This window comes from Aulostomus chinensis, chromosome 17 (assembly GCF_037954235.1).
Source record: "Aulostomus chinensis isolate RoL2024-O1b breed Wild chromosome 17, RoL_Achi_v1.0, whole genome shotgun sequence".
NCBI classification, from domain to species: domain Eukaryota; kingdom Metazoa; phylum Chordata; class Actinopteri; order Syngnathiformes; family Aulostomidae; genus Aulostomus; species Aulostomus chinensis.
In genome coordinates this window covers 16,583,639-16,608,695 of record NC_141336.1, presented here as the reverse complement: position 1 = coordinate 16,608,695, position 25,057 = coordinate 16,583,639, and the positions used below count along the sequence as shown (strand labels likewise).

The following is a 25,057-nucleotide window of genomic DNA, read 5'->3' as shown; positions in this document are numbered from 1 at the left end:
CCCTCAGCTCATAGAAGACAGTGATTGTATAATTAATGTATTTGCTTGCATGACTCAATCATCTTGTGTCAACAGCAGCGTGCGTGCAGCTGAAGGCGTTGTTCACATGCGGCGTACAATACCTCACAAAATCATACACCGTGTTTGTTGAGCAGCAACAATCTTCCTGCATGAAAAATTCATCCGGTTCATAGTGGATCAAGTCTGCTTGACGTCCTCTCTCCCCGGAATACGTTTCTGTATGTTAATAGGTAGAAAGATATACATCGAAAATGGACATAGATGAAAAAGAACTCCACCTACAATCAGGAGGTAGGTAACAAAACTATGCATTTGTTTCATATCCCTGTATGATAAAACACCTTTATATGGAGTGTTTGCTGGTAATATCCTGAATGTTTCATGTTTGTTCTCTAACATACATCTTCCACAGAAAATGCTAGAAATGTGATGCTCTAAACATTTGTCTTCTCAGGTGCAATCATTGCTCGCGCATGATGCACAATATAAAAAAAATCCCATACACTGGAAGCCAAATGGTGGGTTTTCTTATGTGTTTGCTCTCTCTGAATATGCTAAGTACACCAGAAAACATCGTCTTCTGTTGCTTTCAGGATTTTACTGGACTGTGACAGCTGCTGAATATACAGATCGTGTCCTCGTCTGCCTGCAGGAAGTCAGCAGAGAAGAGAGCAACGAGACCATTCAAACCTGAAAACCCTCAACAGAATCTCATCTTGTCTTAAAGAATGAAAAGGAGTCAATGTGAAATAAAGCGCATCCAACTGCATCCATCGGTATTGTTTAACGCTCCACTACGTCTGGGAGTGCCTCGAGAGGTTGCTGGATTGGAGTTCATAGTCATTTGCGTGGTTACTCGCAATACTTGGCAACACTAATAAAACTGCAACGCCTCCTGTCTGTGCAGCAAACTTGTGTTTGCAGCTAATTTCAAAAGACGCTTCGATCACAGCCTTAAACTACATTACATTCACACAACTAGGCCGAACAAATGCTTAAAAGCCTTTATTGCACAGCATCTCTGAGAGATAAATTCTTAGAGCAACATAATTTAATTTCACATAATGCTGATAAATCCTCAGATGTATTTTTGCAGCTCTGCAGGCAGTAAGTCTCTAAAGCAATGAGATGGCAAATCATTTCTCACATGAACATAACACAGCTTTTTAATGTAGCAGCAAAACAAACCCAGACACACACACACACACACACACTCGCACACACACACATAGCAGAATTGATCTTAGCAACAGCGTTCAGCTCTGTTGGGTAAATATCAGCTACAGTTTCTATGTTTGACTCTGGCATTGTATGATTCTTTTCTTAATACCTGGTACAACAAACCGGCTTTGTCTCTTTTTCAGCTGCCCGGCTTTATAAATAAAAAAGATCATAAATTGAAGCAGCAAGAATTCACATGTGATCAAATTACTTATCTGTAATAATACATTAGTGATTTATGCGCAGTAAAATTATGCAAAGGGACTATTAAGACAAAACCTTTGACTTTTCTGATGTTTGTTGGTGCCACTGGGTCATTTGACACACGAGAACATACTTTAACGTCCTTGTTTAAATATATACGCGATCTTTCTCTCAATCTCTGTGAAGCAAATGTCCCAATCAAGATGAGCATACTTGCCAAACGCTGCAAGGTGCGTAAAGCTTTTACGCATGGACACACAAAAATACACAGGCACACACCGAAAAAATGTCCATTTTCAAAGCAGCTTTGTTTTAGATTCTATCATGTGTTTTTATGTCAATATTTTTAAGAACTGATTACGGAATGATGAAAGATATCACGTAAGTTTAAATCCGAGGAAATTGTGCGTAGATACTGCAGATATTCTTTTATGAACATTTCGGTTATCTATATACCTTTTGAATGCCTTTTTTCCCTTTTTTGCACAACCTAAAATGGCTTCATGTGAGTTATTTTCATGGCATTGTTGCTATTAGACATTCACATTTTTGGAAAGAGTTTTAAATCCAACGAAATGTAAATAAATCTAAATAAATAAATCAACAGCTGCAGCACCTGAAGCGCACGAGTTTATGGAAAGCTTTCTTGAAGTCCTCATTAGACATGGTATAAATAATGGGGTTGATGAGGGAGTTTAGGTATCCCAACCAGGTGAAAAAGTCAAATAACTCAGGGAGGAAACATGTGTCACATGTAGCCACCACCAGCGTGTAAATGAAAAATGGCAGCCAGCAAACGATATAAGCGCCGAGGATGATCCCCAGTGTCTTTGTCGCTTTTCTCTCTCGAGCTGCTGAAATTCGCTTTTTCTCTAAAAGCGCATCCGACACTGTCACCTTCACCTGGTTTTCACTCGTGGAAGAACCGGTGTCGCTTGATGGCGTGTCATGTCTCACGCCCTGCAGAGAGGTCGTGGACGCAACGGATCCGGGAGAGTTGGTGGCCAGATGCGCCGTTGTGAGTCTCTTCCCCATCCTCTTAGGGGACTGCTTGAGGATCCGTTTCCGTGCTTCGACATATATCCGTCCGTAGAGGACAAGAAGCAGCAAGGTGGGGATGTAGAACGCTCCAAAGGTGGAGTAGATGGTGTAGAAGATATGATCCGTGTTGACACTGCAGCTGGTCAGCTCCTCCGCCTTCACCTGCCTCCAGAAGAGAGGCGGCAGAGAGATGGAGATGGCGATGACCCACGCTGTGGCCACCATCCCGGCTGCGCGTCCTGGTGTGCGTTTTTTGGAGTACTCCACTGCGTCTGTGATGGCCCAGTACCTATCCAAAGCGATTACGCACAGGTGGAGGATGGACGCCGTGCAACACGTTATGTCAGAGGACAACCAGATGTCGCACACAATCTGGCCGAGCGTCCAGGTGTGGATGACGGTGTAGAGCACGCAGATGGGCATCACCAAGATGGACACCAACAGGTCCGTGATGGCCAGCGAGGCGATAAGAAAGTTGGCCGGAGTTTGCAGTTTTTTCGATTGAGAGATTGTCGCAATGACGAAGGCGTTGGATAAAGTGGTGGCGAGGGTGATGACAGAGAGAAGCACCGCCAGACTGATCTGATAGGCGAGGCTCTCTGCACTGTCATCCACCGGGGATGCATCTGCAACCAGACTGTCGTTTGAGGTGTTCACCGGCTGAGTTGGCTCCACTTGACCGGCGCGCTCCATAACTTTCAGTCACTTTTCGACATATTTTATTTCCTCATCTGAGATGTGTGACCTGCCCATTTTCTCTTGGTGAAAATGGAAACAGCGTTGTTTTTTTCTTGTTCTCCTGCCTAAACGGCAAAATCAGTCTGAAATACACAAATTGGTTCCCTTTTTCCTCATTTCCCTCTTTTAGACGCTTGATTATTCAGATGACAAAATCTGCAGGAGCGTATCCATTTTCACAGTTATTCAAACTTTTCCATTTTTAAGCCAAACTAACTGCAATTTCGCACCAAAAAATAAAAACATAAAAAAGAAATAATATTAGGCAGCCCGTCCTGATGTCGTAACATCTGGGGAAGATGGTGCAGATAATCCGCATGTGGACAGAAAGTTCTCCAGAGATGTGTCTCCTCAGACCCCTGGTGGTTGAATGATGATCCGACCCAAAGTCTTGGTTTTATACACACTCTGACATCAAACAGGCATCGCTGATCCACGGACTGTTTTTTCTCTCCGTGAGGGGTAAAGCCTGTCTGCTGGGTCTTAGTGCTCAGTGTTTCAGATTTATGCGCCCTAACGCGTGTGAACTGATACGGAAAAACTGACCTCTGAAGGTTGGGTTCTACATCATTGCTTTAATTGTTAATAAAATGATTACTAATTAGCTTTAAACCGTAAACCTAAACTCTCGGGCTTTCGAGTCACTGTCAAGTTCTGATTATGTCGTTATAGGTGGATCAAGAGTTTCTCCCTCTCTAAGCCATCAAATCCCCACGTTGCAGTGAGGTTTCAGTAGATCTCAAGGCTGAACTTGTGATTCAGTAAAGCTTCCAGGTGAATTAACTCTAAAGAAAATACAACATGGGTCTGACATTGTTTGCACAGACGTAGTGATTATGATTCACGTGCTAACATACCGTATACTTCCATCTTTTGTAAAAAAAAAAAAAAAAATCCAGAACACATGAATTTTCATGTTTTTTTTGGTCCAATCTCACTGTTTGTTTCAAACTTGGGGTTTAAGATGGACAGGGATTTTAAACTAGATGGTCAAATAGGTGCAGTCGTGAAGTCCAGCTTCTTTCATCTGAGGCAGTCAGCAAAAGTGAAGCCCTTTCTCGCACAAGAGCATTTTGAGACTGTGATTCATGCCTTCATCACGTCTCGGCTTGATTATTGCAATGCACTTTATTTTGGAATCAGCCAGTCTTCCCTCTCACATCTCCAGTTGGTACAAAATGCTGCTGTTCGACTTTTAACTGGAGCACGTAAGAAGGAGCACATAACGCTCGTTCTGGCCTCCCTCCACTGGCTGCCTGTGCACTTCAGGGTTCATTTTAAGATTCTTTTATTTGTTTTTAAATCCTTAAATGGTCTCGCCCCCCCCTTACCTCTCTGAGCTGCTTCACCCTCATGCTCCTGCTTGGTGCCTCAGGTCAGCTGATCAGCTGCTCCTGGAGGTACCGAGGTCTAAGCGGAAGCTCAGAGGGGATAGAGCCTTTTCTGTTGCTGATCCCAAATTATGGAACGATCTGCCTTTGCACATCAGACAGGCTTCTTCACTGTCCATTTTTAAAACTCATCTTAAAACCCATTTTTATTCCTTGGGTTTTGACCCAGCATGAGACTTTGCTCCTGTTTTATTATCTTTATTGTTTTTCACTTGATTATTATGTTTTGTGACTATTTATGTACAGCACTTTGTTTTCAGCTGTGGTTGTTTTTAAAGTGCTTTATAAATAAAGTTGAGTTGAGTTGAGTTGAGTTGAGTTTGTGGCATTGAACCTTCAATTTTCAACACTGTCTGATGAATTTTGGATCAGAAGCTTCCAAAAAAAACAAATCATACTCCAAGGACCGCCTCTTAAAAAAACTGGAATCTTAATGAACGCAGACAAAAAAAAATGCATGAACTGGAGTGGAACTTTAATGATTTTGTGGATGGAGAAATTAAGAGCAGAGGTTCACACACTTGTGATGTATGGAGAAGTCAGTTGCTGATATTAGTGTGGGGTCAGTGAAGGTAACACTCCAGGCTGTGAACCTCTCACTCCCCCATGAATGCATCATGCGGGTTCTGAGGTTCTGACCTCGCTGTCATGAAACTGTAATAGAGAAATACATTCAATGGCCTGATGATTTTTTTTTGGAAATGAATTTTGACTGTGGTCAGGAAATATATAAATTAATGAATGCCACACACACATACACATATATACACACACACACACACTTGGACATTGTCCATTTCCCAAAGTGAGAAAGTGAAATGACTTCAAGTAATGAATCTAGTGTTATATACTCTTTTCTCATCTCAAGCGGCTGTTGCAATCATATCTCCCCCTCTACTTTCATTCATTTCCTCATCAAAAACTTTTAATTGAAATTGACTTGCGTGCTGTTGCTCCCTCTAGTCTCTTGCTCCCACTCGATTGTCTGCAAGTGCAGCCGGGTTTGTGGCTAAAATATGTAGAAGAAATAGTTTGGAGTTGTTTTGGGGCAATATTTTTGGAAAACACATTCACAGAGGGTTGTTGTTTTTTTTCGATCAGTCCTCGACCGCCCACAGTCACTTGGATGGCCATGAGTCATAGATTTATGGCAAATTTAACCATTCAGTTTATGAACTCAAACAAAATTCTCTAATAGAAGATAAAGAGAAAGACAGATGATGAGAATTAAATGATTGCACAGGGAGAGGATGCACAGATTGATATTTGAACTGTAATAAATTTATTAATAACAAAACATTACATCCGTTGAAAGCTTTGGTGCCTTTGTCATTATTTCAGATCATGTTCATTAATATGTTTCGAACTGTAAGCGTAAGGACAGAGAACTGTTTAACCACATCGCGCCCAGTGATGAGAAAAGTTTCAGCACTACACAGGAACAGCAAACTAAATGAGAACCAGGGACAGCTCCTGTGTGTTCTCTCACCCAGGCTGAGTCTTTAATTCAGGCTCTCAAATACGATGCATTGTTTGAACGGTCTGGTTAGATTTAGGGAACAAAAATACCTGATTGTAGTTTTAAAAACATCTGGTTTTGGGTTGAAATGATTGCAAATTTGCCAAAAAACAACAACAACAACAACAGGAAGACAACATTCAACACTGGTGACACAAACAGCAGGATGGTCCCACTGCAGCTGTACGGCATCCACATGTGCAAATACACAGTATCCAAATATCCTGTCAAACAACCTTCTCCTCCCTCTAGGAGCCTGAAACCTCGGCCATCCACCAGTCCATCCTCTGCTTCCTCCATCTCCTCATACAGACTTTTACAGTCATGGGATTTCCTATTTTCATGAGGTCATATTTACTACAACTGCTTACTTATGAATATGAACTGATCAATAATGAGCTCACATGAAAAAATCCTGTTTATGAACTTGTCCATTGTTTTATAGAACCAGTCTGTTTTGTTTTGTTTTTTTGGGGATGTTTGACTGAGCGTCTAAGGGCAGAGGAGGATGCATTATACACAAATTATAGAGCCTCTGAAAGCAAATTGACTTCATAGTTCAGAATTCTGTTAGAATTTAATTGAATTTTAACTAATCCATCGCAACATATCCATCCAGTGATTCTGGAATACATATACATTATATACATACTCGCACACACACAAGCCACAAGTGTGCCGATGTTCCTCTGGCAAGGATGCAGAGAATTCAGGAGCTTGGGTGAAGATGTTCTCAACAGTTAAAATAATTTAGCCACCAGAAAATGTAGGATAAACCCTTTTTTTTCAAATAAAGAGATTTTTAGTCGAACATCTGAGCGTATTTATCGTATTTAGAGTTTAATGCAGTGTGAAGTTAGCTCACTGAGGTGCAAATTAATGACGCATCCATCCGATTTCCCGGGGTTTTAACTAATAATCTATGGCAGGCTCGAACAGCCTCTCAAAGACTGTTGGTTGTGGACAAATGGATGTTGAAGAGCATCGGTGTAAACAAATGTTCCACTGAATACAGAAGCCTGTGTTTTGGTTGAAGCCAATATTATGATTTTAAAAAGTGAAATTCTGTAATTTTCATGCATGTACAATTCATCTTATAAGGTAATTGATCCCATACATTCACACGGATATTTTCAAGGTTAAAAAGGCTTTCCATATTTTCATGGCTCAGTGAGATATTTCTCTGAGGAGGGTGACCATCATGGAGCATGGGGATATCTCTTTCTTTGACTCCATGGAATACCTTAATGCCGATGATACCCTTGAAAATGACACTAGGAATATGTCTTTCCTCCACAATCCAAGATAATGGTGTTAATTTTTTTATCTCTTTTCGAGACAGAGAGAAAGTTAACTTAAATGATAATAATAAAGCAAATATTAATTAAAAGCTCACTCTGGTACAAAAAAAAAAAAAAAAAGGACCGTACACTTTACTTTGTGTTAAAGCAGGGACTATTTTTGTCATTGATTTTCCTTCACATTTTATTTTTCAAAATCAAAGCTCACACAGGAGGAGTCTCTAAACCGAAGGGGAAAGAAAAATACAAAAAAAATGGTGGGGGGGGGTTTATTTGGCTAAGTGAAGGAACAAATGGTTAAGAGAAGATAATGGTTTGCACTGCAGTCTGCCTTTTTATGTAACCATCACCTGCTCCCTCCACCTCCGCATACAGATGATCCATCATCTGTCACGTACAAATGATTACAGTGGGTGGTGGTGGTGGAGGGGGCTTTTTCTTTTGTGCTGTGTTGCCTTTGGCTTGTTTGGGCATCCATAGAGAGGCAATGGGCCATGCGTGCTGGTGGGAAGCTGGATGAAGGTATGTGTGCTGCAATAGCGCCTCCTCTGGTCAGTCAGGATGCTTATTCAAAGTCGAGGGGAAGCTCCTCCCATGTGCATCCGAAATAGCTTTGAAGGATGAATTGGCATTGTACAACTCAGGAGAAAAAATAAATAGATATAATAAAATAAAAGACCTACTGGTTATTCTGAGGAAGGAAGGTCTGATATTCTCTACCCTGAATGGCATCTTAGCATGTATCTCAACCCCTTCAACAGAAAGCCCAGGTTCTCTCTAGTTCACCAGGTCAGGGGTCAGTTATTAGCATACAAAGACAAGGATGGGAGATCGATCAAGGTTTTAAAATAAGGCACGTAACACATGCAAAAAACCATTGTTCTCACAGCATTATTTAACTACCCATCCCCCACTCACCAGTGAAACAATCAAATAACATGGTGACTGTAATCTATCAAGGCATAAAAGAGATATTTAAGGTAGAATAAGAGTCAGTAATGTACCAAACAGTGATATTGACAGTGACGTCATTTGGGGAAGCTCAGAATGTCCTAACTTGAAAATAACTTGTGTTCTGGTACAGACAGAGTATCTGAGTGGTATAAAACATTCAGTGAACAACTTAAACCACTACTGTCTTCATTTAATTATACCCCTGAACATGGTGAGCTCGCATCATACTACGATGTAGCTGCATGATATTAAGTGACTCTGAAGGCAAAGAACAATGAGGCCTACTGCGGTAACAAATCACCTCAGTGCTGACCCATAGGAGCATGGCCGGGTATCCATCCATCCATCCATCCATCCATTTTCTATACCGCTTATCCGTGAAGGGTTGCTGGAGCCTATCCCAGCTGATATCGGCATGAGGCGGGGTTCACCCTGGATGGGTCACGAGTCCGTCGCAGCACCTTCAGGAGCAATTAGGGGCTCAGTGTCTTGCTCAAGGACACTTCGACATGGTCACCACTAGACGGCCACTCTACCTCTGAGTTATGCCACCCCAGTTATTTTCCTCATTATTTATATGTTTCCCCATTGTTAACTTTTATCATTAATATTGTTGTTAATATTTTTTAAATGTTGAGAAAGAACTATGAGATCATCCAGATGTTTCCAATGGGTTTTGGATCCGTATCTGCTGGAATGTGTTGTTGGTGGTCTGTGAAAAGGTTGTTATGATGACGCTAGAAGACGAGATGAATGTCTGAAAGTGCACATCAGATATATGACATGGAGGAGTGAACACGCCGCTCAGTTGGAATGATGTCAGTTGAAATGAAGGAGGCAATGCAGATAATTCCTTCTTTTTTCACAAGTATGTGACACATCTGCAATAAACTAAATTAGACAATAAAACAAGAAAGCTAGCACTGAATTTGTGACTGTATTTTGTATCTGTTATATATTTAACCATTGATTTGTGTGTGTGTGTGTGTGTGTGTGTGTGTGTAATCCCTACAAGTGTTGCACTTGAATTCCCCTGCAGATGTGACAAACACCAGCCATCCCTCTGTATCCAGGCTCGACGGAGAGCATTGTCAGGCAGGAGCTCAGTGAACCAGACCCTCCTGCGAGCCCATGATTGCACCCCTTGACTGACTGTCTGGCCTTGCTAATGCAAAAACACCGGGCGAAACGCGACCGCTATCGCCACACCAAAACACATGCACCGTTGCTGTTTTCACGCCATCGTCTCACTCCGATAAAACATGCAAAAACACACATTCATAGGTGCAGCTGGAGATTTAGGTGCAGGAGAACGGGGGTCGCAACTTTGGGATTTGCTGGAAAGCTTGTTGATTTAGATGCAACCACATTTCCTGTAAAGCTGAATTCATAAATATTTGAGTTTTTTTTTTTTTCACATGATGTTTTTGTTTTATTGTTATATGTGAGAGCATGAGCATGGGTGACCCAGTTCAGTGGTAGCAGTAGCAGCATGGCAATTTCTGGGACTCTGTTTCCATAATCTCCCCTCATCTCTAAACACATTGCAGTAAAGCACTGTCCCCGGCTACATCCAATCTCACACTGGCTCACACTGAAGGTCCTATTTTTAGTCCAGTAATAAGATATCCAGCGGGCCGTAAAGTTACCACAAAAATTTATTTACATCAAGTATCATACAGATTCCCCTTTATGCATCTGGGTGGAATGCGTTTAAATAATTAACAGTATTTCATGTTGATGTTTATCTGGCAGAGGAGGGGTTTGTTGATTATAACGTGAGTGAGTGTTCAAAAGTTGAAGAAATCCTGATTTCTGTAGGTGAGTTTAAAAAAAAAGGCTTTGGGTTCTTGCCAAGAAACGTCCACAGGACTGCAGCTGTAAAATGTCTGCAGCCTGAGATTCCTGCAGGACATTGTGTTCCGGTTTGAAAAATTCCCCCACGACTCCACATCCAACCTGTTTTAACGTTTTAAGAATGACATCAGCATTCATCCGGAGTATTATATACATTTCCCACCTGCATGTAGCATCTGTGCTACATTTCATAATCAGCGTTCCTCATTAACACCATTGTGTCGCAGTTGATGAAGGCCCTTAACCCCCGACTGCCCCGGTAGAGCTGCTCTGTAGCCAGCAGATCAGACTGTGGCGTTACTGGTCGACTCCCAGGTCATCAGGGCGTTCCTGCAAAAGAGATGGCTGATCTCTCGATGAACCCTCCCTAAATAAATCATGTTTACAAGAAACCTAAAACTCTTCCTGTTCAGTTTCATTGTCCTCCAACTTCCAAGTGAAACGATTGACTTTTGAACCCCTGAATACACACCAGCGAGTCTTTTTCGAGATTTATTTTTCCCTTTGCATAGCCGTCTAAACTAATCAGTGATGGTGAAACTAAAATAATAATCTGAAGAGCCGAAATCAGTGTTTCTCTCGGGGTGCATCATGAAAAAAATCATTTACGCAGCTTTGACACAACGCACAACAAGGTGCAGTGTCACATCCACAAGAGATTTCCAAACACTAATTCAGAGTTTTAAGTTCATCAGGAACACTTTGAGCACATTTTAGTTATAGTTTAGTTATAGTTATTTTAGTTATTGGGGTGTTGTGTGTCTATCCTGGATAACTGACAGCAGTCGTCAAATAGGGCAACCACAAATCAGGGCAGATCCCTTGTTGTCATAACACACCACCCTCCTTCTCCACCTCCCCCAAAACCACCGCTGTAGGGAATGGCTTCTTTCTATCCAAGTGTTTATGAGATGAAACACAGGAGAAGTCATCAAGCCAAGCAGCTGGGTCAGCTGTGTTTGGAATTTGGATCTGAGAAGTATCTCACCTCTGCAGCCGTGTGATATGCCTGGATTTAAAACAGTGAGGGAGCGTTATGTTCCTGTTCCCAGCGTCTGCGCGTGGAATCTGTTTTTATAGCTGCATGTCAAGTTTAAAAATTTATTAGCGTCGTGCTCCAAATAAGTGTAGGTAATTTGAAATAGATTTTTTTTAAAAAGTGAAATGAAACAGAACTATTTTTAATTTCTCTTTTACAGCTTGGCATTTAATAATAAAAAAAAAAACTGCACACAGATTTTTCACAAATATAAAAAGGAAATGCTCTCACAATGTACAAGAAGTGGTGGAAAATGAATTAATAAAGAGCCCAAACTATTGGACAAAGCAAGAGGGGCAGTTTTAGTTATTTGGGGGTCCAGGGCAATGAAGCACAGTTACCCAGTAAATAAATAAAAACTACAACTTCTTGGGGAGGGGGGGGGGGGTGTGAACACTCCATTTGCTGTGAATTGTGGGTCATAAGAGTTATTAGCAAATACAGATCCTTCGTTAAATGAGTGCACATTTATGTTGACTGCTTGACTTTTTTTTTCTTTCTTTTTTTTGGTGGAACCAATAAGAGTTTACTGTAAGATGGCCTGTTAACACTACCCTGCCAGCAACACTGCTGCAGTCACAGATGTAATATTACTACAAGTATTTCACAGAATACATCTCCCCCTACTGTGTGTTATCTGAAGGCTGCTTTTAGAGCACAATGAGAGAAATATAGGACACGGTTGCAGAACCCATCCCACAGCAGTGCGACCCAGCCTGGTCTGATGGCATATGGCGTCTTCTGCTTGGGCCAATCAGCTCTCGAAGGCCCCCTGCTAAAACTGTATCAGGAGAGATTTGGGCTTCTATTTAGGATTTTATGGGGTTCAAACTTTCCAAATCGGATGAGGGAGCGACCATGTAGGGGACTGTGCCACTTTTTGAAGTACTTCTGCCCCATTTTTTTTTTTTTTTTTTGTAAATTCCAAAGACCCCTCTGTGTGTCTACTGTTGGGGTTATTCGTCTTCAGCGAACGGCAAAGCAAGACAGGTGTAAGTGCATTCCGAGTGTACTGTACAGTACAAAATCTTATTCCCTGGGGGAAACGTGACAGGAAATAAGCTGCGGTGACGACTGCTGATTGATAACAGGCCTGTGTTGCTGCGGTCAGACTCATTTTGGCTGGAGTGGAAGGGTCCGTTTAGGAACAGAGCTGTCAGATGGGAAACTGACTGCAGGCGGTAATGATTTTCATCAGCACTTTCAGAGAGGGAAGCAAGCGTAGAATTGATTTATTAAGCTGTGGTGGTGATCCTGCAGTGATACCATTGTGTCAGTCAGTGAGGATTTGTTGCATAATGCATATCGTTCTGTTTCTAAACATTCTCAGTATGCAAATACGGTTCCACAGATGGCCTCATTTTAACAATTAATGGAAGATCACCCGGCGGTATAGATTGCAAATATTGTAATTGACATGCGGCTCTGAGATACAGAACAATTAAACTTGATTATGTGCGAGACAAGACGTGATTTACTGCCTCCTGGAGGAATAACGCTGTCACATTTTTGTATGTTTTGATTAAACACGCGTGAGGTTAGCATGCAGAAAGACACGATCGCTTGAGGAAATGTAACCCTCCATGGGTGAACGTGATAATAACACACATCAGTGCTGCTTCATGGAGTGTGATAAGAAGAGGTTACAGGGCTCAGCAACACCCCAGACGCCCGGAGAAATACTATTGTGTATTATCTACATGTTGTTGTTGTTGGTGCTGGTTCACTGGGTCTGTTGCCTTATTTCAGGAATGATTTTAAGTCCAGACCAGATGATTTATTGAGTCAACACTTCCAACCTCAGTGCCCTGGAAGACATATTTCAATCAAGGAGAACGTTAACCCATTTTATCACCACTGCACTTACTGAAAGTTATCTAGACACACGAGATGGTAACAGAAAAGGAGTTTTGCCCACCTAAGGGGTACTGAACAGGACACGTGTGTGCATGTGTGCGTGTGTGTGTGTGTGTGCGCGTGTGTGTGTGTACACAACACTATCTGTCTAACTGTGTCACCTCCTGTGTAAAACTGCACGGGTTTCTGGGTTGTTCACACATTTCTAAAATGTTTTACGTCAAGACTTCTGTGGGATTTGGTGAGCTGCTTGATCTGCTCTTCCAAGACCCTGTGAAAGGAAGGGAGGTCCTTATCATATATTACATGAACCAGTGAGGACAACAGAATGTGTAGAATGTTGTTTTTTTTTGTTTTTTTTTACATAATTGGTACATATCAAGAGATAAATAAACTACTAACACAGGGACACGATTGTGTTTAACCTCTCTCGGAACCTTTACGGTTCTGACCACTAGGGGCACCAGAGAGCAATATTTATTCAATTAAATGGTAAAAGAGTTGGCGGCATGGTGGTGCAGTGGTCAGCACTGTCGTCTCACAGCAAGAAGGTTCTGGGTTCAAGTCCCAGCTCCAGCACAGGATCTTTCTGTGTGAGTCTGCATGTTCTCCCTGTTCCTGCTGGGTTCTCTCTGGTACTCCAGCTTCCTCCCACAGTCCAAAGACATCAAGAGAGGACGAGGCTGATTGAAAAGTGTCCTTCAGCAGATTGTAGTTCAGTGTGCTGCTGAAGGACACTTTGTCACTGGAGGTAGAGGGGATCAAACCAGCAACCTTTCTATTACAATACAGCCAGCCTCTTTATCTCCTGAGTGGATCATCTTGTTTTTTGTTTTTCTCTTTACCCCCCCCCCCCCACCTTGTTGTGGTGCTGCTGAACGCAACACTTCCAAGGTTTTACTTGATAATATTGTGAGTTAAGAACAAAGTTTTGACCTGACAAGGAAATACAAAATGGCACTTGGAATTCATCGAGAGAGGCATGTGCCAAATTTAACAGCATGTCAAAGAGATGTTGAGATATTTCCCCGGATGATTGCAAACCTTGACCTCCACGTGAGATTGAGCACCAGGTCGGGGGCGGGGAGGGGAGGAATGGGGGGGGGGGGGCAACGTCATTAGATTACATCCAAGCTTCAAATCACCTAAATGTCATCAGCTGTCAAAATATTGAACTAATAACTTTCAGACGGCTGGTGGCCTTTGAGAAAAGATTTGTTTTTCAGGAGATTGTGAATGTCTGGGCAAAATTTTATAGCGTAGCATTCAAAGAGTTGAAGATGTATTTCAGCCCAAATTGCCGTAACGGATCTATTTCCATCCACGGAGCCACCAAAAACCGGCTGCCGAGGCAGGTGAGTGGAGCCAGCAATGAGAATGATCAGGATTCACCATCAGAACACTTCCAGAATATTAAAAAAAGATGGTGTCTGTAACTTTTCTTGACTTTTATGCTAATTTTCACAGGATGTCCCTCCCAACTCTTGTTTTTCTGAGCGTTTATATTGTCATCAAGTGTGTTCCCGCCGACGTGAACCGCATTTCTTTCCTACCAATAAACTTTTAGTTGATAGACTGTCTTTGTAAAAGGTTTATGAGGAAGGGAAAATGCATTTTATACTGCTTTGAATATATCAGCGAGTACAGTGACTAACAAGAGCTGTTAAATGCAATGAGGCATGCCACATTTGATTACGCACAAGTGTTTTCACTTGTCAGTTACCATCACTCACTGGCTTGCTGTGTGCTCTATTACTTTGTCAGCTTTTATTGGGTTGATTTCGCTCCATGACGGCTGAGTTCTGCTTCACGCATGATTAAACCAGTTAGTTACCTCTGCAAGGAATATTTCTTTAATTTGTATTTTTGTTCGGTTTATTTTCTGTCTGCATGATATCTCATTACTCCCACAGCTAAAAACTCAATAACTGGCTTTTAATTAACATTTAGTGACATTTGGTTTTCAGGGGAGTTTTTCCAATATCAGCTGTCTCCACTGAGAGGCGCTAGTGAGTCAACAGCTTTGAATTCACAGCAGACAAATGGCTCCTTTTAATCAAAACAGATTGTTTTTTTAAACTTTAAGAAGTTTTAATAAATACTATTTTTGAAGCAACCGATAATCAGCATCATTTCCAAGACATAGAAACCCATTTCCTTGGGTTTTAAAAAGGTGGTTAATTCTTTCAAAATAAAAGACCAACACGAGTTTGGCCCAAAACATAAGAAAACCAGAGTTAGGAATCGCTGTGAAGATCAGAGTGATAAGGGCCAGGAGGCTGGTGGAAAACAGTTTAGAATCAAAGTGAAAACCCACTTTGACCACTAGTTGAACTCAGTCACGCAAACAGAGGGTCAGATGGTCTACTGGTGGTGTTGACTCTCCTGACGAGGGAAAGCAACCTCCTTATGTGACCTCTCAGCCAGGCTGAGGGAGGGAGACCATCACAGGTGCAGCCGGTAGCTCCTGATGAGCCAGGAGGAGGGAAACCTGTCGCCTGGACTTGACAGCACCTCCCCCCTGAAAGACAACACCTGTTATCAATTTGTTGGCATAACACAAATTAAAAAATCCCAACTAAAAACATAAATTCATTTTCCCCAAACCAAACAGTGGATCAAGATTTTTGAAAAGGCCTAAAAACAACAGCTTTATGATGTTCAAAACATCCAGCTCAGACACAACCATGCATGCATGCAGGTGACAAACAGAAACTTGTAGCAATCTTTGTAGCACAGAGGGAATTAAACATTCATTAACCGACGACCACTCCCAGCTGCGATGTACAGTCAGCAACTGAACTGTATTTTCCTTTTCCGCATCAGATTTTGAGAGGTAGTTTCCTGCTGTGGGAACAACAGACTGCAAATCACCTGCATGAGACATAGATTTCAAAACACTCAAAGCTCCTTTGTGATAGTTGAGGAGCGCACGTGACAAGGACTTTGATTCTTTGGAGAGAAATGCCACAGGATTCTCTCCTCCATTGTCATCAGTTTGGACAAGCACCGCTCCGGCGCCACATCACCTTCGTCTGCGTGGATCGCAAAAGAAGGACCATAGTTAGGTGTCGACACAGTTGGCAGGAGAGATTTTTGCCGTTTCAAATGGAATCTGGCACTGTTGACGTCCACTGAAATGGGATCTTGGGGTCGGTCGAGTCTGTTAGGGGGGAGACAACCAATGCAAAACGGTGGCAAAATGCCGTCTAATACCAAGCCATTCCCAAGAAAGGTTAAACTCTCCGCTGGTGATGTGAACAGGGAGGTTTATGATCACCTCCGCCTGCACAGACACCAGTTGCTCTTTGCTCCGTCCAAACACTTTTCCCAAATACTTGAGAGAACGGGAGCAATTCCTGACTTTCGCCAAGTTTAGTATTAATTTTGGCTTCTTTCGGTCGCTGCAACACGGCATTCACATGTTTGAGACGGTCTGACCTGGAGATGCTGAGTACCACCACTTCATCAATGTAGGCTTCAGCCTTGTCTAGACCAGGAATCACACAGTGCACATGCGTCTGAGAGGAAGCCCAAGGGACATTCAGCAATTAGAAGACACCCTGTTCTGGGTTCTAAAAGCTGAACGCTCCCTGGCACGCTGGTCTTGCCAGTTACCTCTCAATAAATCGAATTATCTCATGTCATGTCTTGGCAGTGGGTAGGCATGTAGTTCTGTACCGTTGCTGAGTTTACAAAAAAATCAGAGCAGATACCGAGGAGTTTTATCTGCCTCAGGAACCGGAATGCACGGCAACTCCAGGAGCTGTCTCCTGAGGTTTGGCGATGCCGAGTTCTATCATGTGCTTAATTTCCCGTTTTAACAACATTCCCTTTCTCTTTGCCTTTTGCTCCTGAAATTTCATCCGCCCAGTTTGCATGTGTTTTAGCTGGAACCTCACGTTTAGTTTATTCAGCTTCAACCGGTGGTGTCGACTCCCCTGACGAGGGAAACCGACCTCCTTCTGTAACCTCAGCCAGACTGAGGGAGAGAGCCAGTCGCTCCCGATTACTCTGGCGTTTTATCTCAAAATTGACGCATTATCATATGTATGAGTCTTTATGCTAAACAAATGACTGTCATGTGATTCTTTTCGTTTTTATTGAATAATTACGACTTATCTCAAAATTAAGACTTAAATCTCATCATGTTGACTTCAGCCTCATAATTAATCATGACTATGAACCTAATAATTTGACTGTTTAAATATTGACCCCAATGGTTAACCTTTTATCTCGTGCCTCTTGACTTCACAGTGATTAATTTCTTATGATTTAACTTTGAATTAAACTGACTTTCATCTAAATTAGGTGATTTTATTCTTGTGATTATTGCTTTTACAGATTATGACTCCTGATCTCATAATTAAGACTTACCATGGTCATACTTATACAATCAAGACCTTTTCTTTTTAATTTTTCATCTTATGGTTATAACTCTTTAGGCTGGGATTTCCCCCCCCCCCCCTTCACATCGTAATATTTGACTTTTTATCGAAAGAAATTACTTTCTTGTGATTTTCAATTTAGCAAATAATTTCAAATTTTTAAGTTCAGAATTATGATTTACCATGAAAATACTTAAAAAATCAAAGCTAAATGTTTCATTTTTCTCCCAGTGGGTTTCCATGAATATACAAATAACAGTGTTAGAAGATGAAACTCAAGATCATGTAAATTCGAAAATAATGTAATTTAAGAACTCTCCTTCAGATCGAGGCAGGGTATCTGGATCCTGACGTGCGTGATTTTCCATCTTCTCTACAAATGTTTGACAAAAGACCTCATCTTATTATCCCTCAACATAATTAATGTTAATTAATTCAACACAATGAACCAATGCAAGTGCATACTTAAAGTGTGTATTGTAGTTAGTTAGAAATAGTTCAAAAACACTTTCTAATCTTCATCTAGATTGTTTGCGTCATTCAAACTAAAAAAACAAAAAGTTTTTAAAAGTTCCGTGAAGTAAAATCTGGAAAAACCTTTCATCACAGCCCACTGAAGAGGAAGAGCCCACGCCTCTCTCTCTCTCTCTCTCTCTCTCTCTCTCTCTCTCTCTCTCTCTCCTGCTATACAATTGATGAGAATTGCGCTTTTACGCACAGCCACAGCATGACCGTCTGCAAGTCTCCGCGCTCTCTCTCCTTCTCCCTCTACTTCTTTCTTTTTCTGAAAGGTTTGGACAGGAGCTTCACTTTCGAGGTGACGATACTTCATACCAACGATAACCATGCACGGATCGAGGAGACAAGCGTGGACTCTGGGAAGTGCCCGGACGGGGGTCCTTGCTTCGCTGGGGTCGCCAGGAGGTTCACCAAAGTGTCGGAGATCCGGAGAAAAGAGAAGAATGTGTTGTTTTTAGACGCTGGAGACCAGTTTCAGGGCACTGTCTGGTTTAACTTCTATAAAGGCGCTGAAGCAGCTCACTTCATGAACAAACTTGGTTATGATGCTATGGTAAATGCTCTTTTAGTATCGTTATTTGTGGATTCAATGTTGAAAACTTATTCATATCCTTATGCTGTACAGGCTTTTGGAAACCACGAGTTTGACAATGGGGTGGATGGTCTGATCCAGCCCTTCCTCCAGAATGTTAACTGCTCTGTGGTGAATGCCAACATCAAACCTGACCAAACTTTGGCTGCAAAATTCACCGGATACTACCAGCCGTACACCATCCTTCCCGTGGGCTCAGAGAGGGTGGCTGTGGTGGGATACACCACTGCAGAGACCCCCTACTTATCCCAGCCAGGTAGTTCCTTCCATACCGGCTGCTGTGACTGCATCTCTGTATGTGCACATTGAGTTGAAGTTTGCATGAGAAGGAGTTGTTTTTCTGTCTCTGAACCACAGAGTTTCCTTTTGTGATCATTTTTGTCCTGTAAAATGTCACAAGGTCACTGATCTCTGCCGCGTAACCTTGTAAGAGTTTCTTCCTCTTCTTCCTTGTCCTCCCCTCCTCTTTGTGTCAGGCCCACATCTAAAGTTTGAGGATGAGGTGGAGTCGCTCCAGGTTCAGGTTGATAAGCTGGAAACCCTGGGCTACGACAAGATCATCGCTCTGGGACACTCGGGATTTGACGTGGATCAAGAAATCGCCAAGAAAGTGAGAGGAGTCGACATTGTCATCGGAGGACACACCAACACGTTCCTCTATTCTGGTACTTTCATTTATCTGTTGAAATACAATCTGACGGTCACATTTCAGTGTAAAGAGGAAGTTGGAGGCTGTGCAGTACCAAGAATGCTTCCCTCTTCAGGAACCCCTCCATCAACCGAAGTACCAGTGGGCCCCTACCCTTTTATCGTCAGGTCTAACGATGGGAGAGATGTCCCCGTGGTCCAGGCCTATGCTTTTGGAAAATACCTGGGATATCTGAAGGTTAAGTTCGATGAGGACGGCAACGTGATCAAAGCGGTTGGAAACCCCATCCTGATGGACAGCAGCATACCTCAAGGTAGGAAGCTGGCGGGAAGATCTTCAAGTAGAAATACCAGAGTGTCTGGATTTATGTTTAGGGCGCCGTCGAATCGATGCACGCATTGTTTGCAACATTTTCTTTAGCGGCTAATTACAGGGCAATAAATTTCCTTCATCCTTTCACAAATCACAACCCCGCCCCCAAATGAGTTTGTTTTTTTCCCTTTCCAAACACGCAGACCCAGATGTCCTCGCCGACATCGCGAGCTGGAGGAAGGACTTGGCCCGGTACTCGTCACAATATGTCGGACAGACGTTGGTCTACCTCAATGGATCCTTTGAGGAATGTCGGTTTCGGGAGTGTAACCTTGGAAACTTGATTTGTGATGCGATGGTAATAATGAAAATATATTCATTCAGGAATTCATACGTTCAGCAGGCTTGGTCTTGACGTTTGAACCCTGTGAACTAAGAGCAGTTCCTGGGCGTTTCCTTGCTCCATTTACATCTCTACTCACTGTGGGTTTTTTGTTTCTCACTGAAATATAAATTTCTGCAGCTCTGCGGAAGCAGAACTATCAGAACTAGACTTTAGAGACTGTTCTAAAATGTATATAGAACAGCTATGAAGCAAATTTATTGAAATTGTTTTTTTTTTTTTTTTACAACCAATCATGGAATACCCTAAAACACCATTTTACCTCCAGTGTTACCATCATTTAGGTAACACGTACGTACACAGTTTCATTATTAGAACCTCTACAAACAAGTTTTAACGACCCGCAGTTTGACTAAATATTTGCAGAATTTTTGTGATTGAGTCTCTCTTGACTTGCAGTGGTACACTTTAAATTTTTCTACAAGATCTGATTCATGTAAACTATTTATTTGTGGCAAACTCTTAGAATGAGTCTTTTAAACTAAACAGGTTGTTTTTTTGTTTTTTTTTTAATCGTACTGAAAAAAACCCCACTTGGACTTGGATGAGTATTTCACACAGGTTTGATTCCAGGAACAGTGGGAAAATCAGCCAATGCTTGAGCGTTTTTACAACTTCTGGCGATGACAAATGTCGAAATGATGTAATTATGATGTCATTTTCTGGGTTGCTCTGTTTTTTTGTGCAACACGCATTTGAGAGAGTTCAAGTTTGAGTCACAAGGATGTTGTGATGCTCTCGGCTCTACGGCTGTAATTTCAGATCCTGTCCGTGCATGTTTACTGTTTGAGTTGGTATGTATGGAAGAGAAAGTGCTGTTTTTTGTTTAGGTTTTTTTTTTATTCCGATCCCTAAAAGATCAGTCTTAACATCTGATTTTACCCGTTCTTCTTTTCAGATTTATCACTATTTGAAGTATTCAAATGAGCTGCAGTGGAATCACGTGGGCATCTGCATGTTGAACAGTGGATCCATACGGACGGCTATAGACGAGCGCTACAGGAACGGTAAGGACAGAATAACGCAGCGCTTCGTTACAGAACCGCTTCTTTTAAAAAGGGGTTGACTCTTCTTCTTACAGGTAGCATAACCATGGAGGAGATCCTCACTGTCCTGCCATTCGGAGCGACCTTTGACCTGGTCCAGATAAAAGGATCTACTGTGAAAAAGGCGTTTGAACATTCTGTTCACAGATACGGATCCATGTCAGGAGAGTTTCTTCAAGTCTCAGGTCCGTCTTTGATATTAAAATTCTCTTTCTGTTGTTTTTTTTTTTCGTAAAATAGGTGAGAAATGTTGCCATGGCAAACATAATTAGGGCCTGAGCACGGAGGTACTCCGGGGCGAAGACCCTATTATGTTTGCTCGACACACTCGCCACTTCAAAAGTTAATTTGAGCACCTAAACATGCTCAATCTAACCAAATTTGGTACACACATCGAGTGCAGTTACAAATTTGATAATTAAACAAAAAAACAGCGCTCTACTCAATAGCGCCACCTAGATACACAAAAAAACCACACCACGGCCTGTAGGAATGTCCTACAGACATGGGACCAATACCGTTTTATTCGTCTCAAAAAGACGGACAAATCATATGCAGACACCTCTGACCTAACTCTAACAGGACGTCCACAATGTGGACACGAATGTCCACTTTTGGACAACAAACGCTATCTCTTCCTAGGCCCTAGGAAGAGATAGTGTTTGCAGGAAGCGATACCATGAACGCCCTAGGACCTAGGGCGTTCATGGTATCGCTTCCAAAAATTAATAAATGACTCTCCAAACTCTGCTGATTAAAAGTTGTTAAAAAAAAAATTTATATAGCGCCAACAGTTTGGATTTTATAAGCCCTCCAATTGGGGGAGACACTTTTCACCTTACAATGGAAACCAATGGGGAACCTGTCTCATCTCATGGTACATACTCTCAAACACTCGCTTCTCCCATGTAAACTAAAACTCCCACAGCTTCAAAAAACACACCACTGTATTCCTGAAAAAAATCCCTACAAAAATATGGTATTATGTTCCACTTTTACCCAACATATGCAGAGCAATTTGATTTTGACACACTAAAAATGTCACAATCCTCCTCTGCTCTCCACTCTGACACAGAGAGCAGCGGGGGAGGGGCTCTTAAAGGGCCAGCTCTCAGCTCTGCTCTCAGACTGTGAGTCACACTGAGGCTTCTTCCTCCTAAACTACAAGGCCCAGGGATTTGCCAATTACATCGTTGGATTCAGGCCGGCGTTTGGCACCCGGCCGCAGGGAGGCTCAGGCCCTAACAACGCTGCTTGCAGCTTTAATTTCCACTCTTTTCTATTTCCAGGCATTCATGTGGAGTACGACCTGTCAAAGCCAGTCAACCAGCGAGTAGCAGCCTTGTCGATGCTCTGCACGAACTGCCGAGTGCCAAAGTATGAGCCGTTAGACCTGGAGAAGACGTACACGGTGGCCATGCCTTCTTACATCATAGACGGAGGCGATAGCTACCACATGATCAAGGAGGAAATGGTGAAGCACAACACAGGTGTGCAGCAAGTGTGACAGCGCGTGCGTTTGTGTGTGTGAGATAGTAACAGGGTGGTGCCAATATCTGGATTTCGCATGAAGAATTAAGTGTGTACTGTGTGGCAAATGTCACTTCCTGTACCCACTAGGTGGCGCTTGGGACCAGGCACTGACCATACGAAAGTGAGGCAGTGGCATTTTGGCTAAGCAAAAATGTTGACCTGTACAGCTGCGGTTGATTTTAGAGAGAAGATACACTAGCTGGACTCGTTGAGTCAGGAAAAGGTATTTATTAATCAAAGTGGAAAAAAATATTCCAACAGAAGGGCAAAGTGCATTGTGAATTAATCTTTAAATGATGTGTTTGTGTGTGTCAGGATGGCGCGAGGAGATATTCTTGCTCAGTATTGAAGAAAACCCATGAAAAACTTAATTTTCCAGCAAATCTGATGCTTCTGTGCTTTTAAATCCAAGAAATGCAATTAACTTCTAAGAATTTTTAATGAGAGCCTTTACACTTGGTGATTTTTTTTTTTTAGTCTTTTTAATATCCTGACTGATCCTTTCTGTTGCAGTATTTGTGCACATGTGTATGTATGGCTAAGAGTCTGAATTTGATCGTGACGTGGCAGGACAGAACTTTTCATCGATCATATAGCGGATACCCAACGTCAGTGTGTGATGATGTACAGGCATGTGAGAGTGTGGGAATATGAGCACATGATCAATTCTGACAGTGAAACATCTTGAGAGAACAGCAGAATACGAGCCCAAAGCAAAGATGCATTATAGCATGACCTGCAAACCCCATATGACATCGGGGGGGGGGGGGGGGGGTTGGAAAGGCGGGACGCTGCCTAGGGCAAACGTGCAAGCTTGAAACATGCTGCATCCAAAGCCTTTTGAGTCCTTTGGCTGTATTGTGTTTTGTTTTGTTTTGTTTTGTTTTTTATTTTAATGTTCGTTAAATTTAAACTTATTGCTCTCAGTGGGTGTGAATACATTTCAGTTTTAAAAGGAAACCAAGTGACTCCAGCTGAATTCCAAGAGGCCCGTTCCACTCAGATTAAGAGATGTCGCCAGATACTGCCATAACTATTCAAAGCTGTCTTATCTAAAGCAGATGCCTATTCTCCTACTGGCCCTATTGCAAACCACGTCCTTCTCTTATCCGCATAAACACAGCTTATATAACTGTAAACAATTGAGAACATGTGCTTTTGTACATGAGCAGAAAGCCAATGAATTTATTTTACGTAGAATCCCGGCCGCTAATTTAACCGAGCGGTTCAATATTCTTGAGTATGTTTCAGTTTGGTTGGGAATGTTCTACCAGATGCAAACTCAACTGATGCAGGTCTGATGCTCAATGCTATAAAATACTAACTCGCTGTTTTTTTTGTTGTTGTTGACTCCTCTCACAGGTGACATGGACATTTCAGTTCTGTCCAAATACATCTCAGAGATGAAGCGCGTCTACCCCGCAGTCGAAGGCCGGATCAGGTTCAGGAACTCGGCTGTCCTGGCGGCCCACAGCTTGGTTCTGCTGCTGCTAAGTGTGTGTCTGTCTCTGACACTCTGATGCGCACTCAGGGATGAACTGAGCGGCCGTTTTTATCGGCCGCTCTGCGACACCTCTGGGACTTGCCTTCAAGGATAACTAGAGGATGAGGGTAGTTCGATGTTCAGCCTCAGGGTAGATTCAAAAACACAAAACGAAACAAACCCCAAGAATGGAAGTTCTGATTATCCCACTAATCAGATAATGACTTAAATGAGTGATTTCTTTGTGCTAAATGATTCATGGGTCCTTCTTTGAGCATCTGCCAGGAAGCACTAGCGGGTGTGAGAGAGATGTGTTGATAAAATGTGTTGAAGCCTGCACCTCCGTGGTTGTTGGGATGTTCCTGTCACTTAATCTCTTTTTTTGTCGAGACTTGATTTTTTTTTCACTAGAAAACTACTGTGAGTGATTTTTTTTTGAATTCCAAAGTCATTTATTTATCATCATAAACGCAACAAAAGTACAGTTGGTGTGTTTATGATGATAAATTTGTAACGCAAGGCTTTGGCGGGTATTGTCGTGCGTCAACCTTCTCAGAGTGAGCGAGCACTTCACCCTCGCTGTGGCGTCTGTCTCATCTTGAATTGGATTCCGCAAAAAAAACCAAAAAAACAACTATGTTCCCCAATTTCACCAGAACAGGACTGGCCCCGTCAAATTTGGGTGCAGATGCATTTAACAAAGCGAAAAAATTGCCTCTTTTTTTTTTTTTTTTTATTACATCGGATTTGGTAGAGTTTACCTCAGAGATAGGAAATCCTCCTTAAAGTCTGATCTTCCACCTTTGTCTTATTAACTCCCACAGGATGTTACTAATGACACAAAACTGGAAGCAACAAACCTCCTTTTAGAGTTTTGCATTTTTTTGTTCAATTGTCTGGCTAATTAATATTATATTATTTCACAGGGCAAGCTTTTTTGTTTTACACTTGTACCGTCAACAGAAATAAAACACAGAATTTCAGTCATT

The 25,057-nt window shown here is 42.1% G+C and overlaps 2 protein-coding genes across 2 annotated transcripts; one reads left to right on the top strand and one right to left on the bottom strand.

Moving 5' to 3' along the window:
• Nucleotides 1-734: 734 nt before the first annotated feature.
• On the bottom strand, nucleotides 735-3,614 carry htr1b (5-hydroxytryptamine (serotonin) receptor 1B). Its single transcript, XM_086182948.1, has one exon. The coding sequence runs from the start codon at nucleotides 3,178-3,180 to the stop codon at nucleotides 2,047-2,049; it is 1,134 nt and encodes a 377-aa protein (XP_086039074.1). The 5' UTR covers nucleotides 3,181-3,614; the 3' UTR covers nucleotides 735-2,046.
• A 14,593-nt stretch (nucleotides 3,615-18,207) lies between these two features.
• On the top strand, nucleotides 18,208-25,054 carry LOC147246521 (snake venom 5'-nucleotidase-like). Its single transcript, XM_086181657.1, has 9 exons — nucleotides 18,208-18,603; nucleotides 18,676-18,898; nucleotides 19,119-19,307; nucleotides 19,407-19,604; nucleotides 19,807-19,961; nucleotides 20,905-21,013; nucleotides 21,088-21,237; nucleotides 22,342-22,542; nucleotides 23,948-25,054. The coding sequence occupies exons 1-9, from the start codon at nucleotides 18,259-18,261 to the stop codon at nucleotides 24,103-24,105; spliced, it is 1,728 nt and encodes a 575-aa protein (XP_086037783.1). The 5' UTR covers nucleotides 18,208-18,258; the 3' UTR covers nucleotides 24,106-25,054.
• Nucleotides 25,055-25,057: the final 3 nt, after the last annotated feature.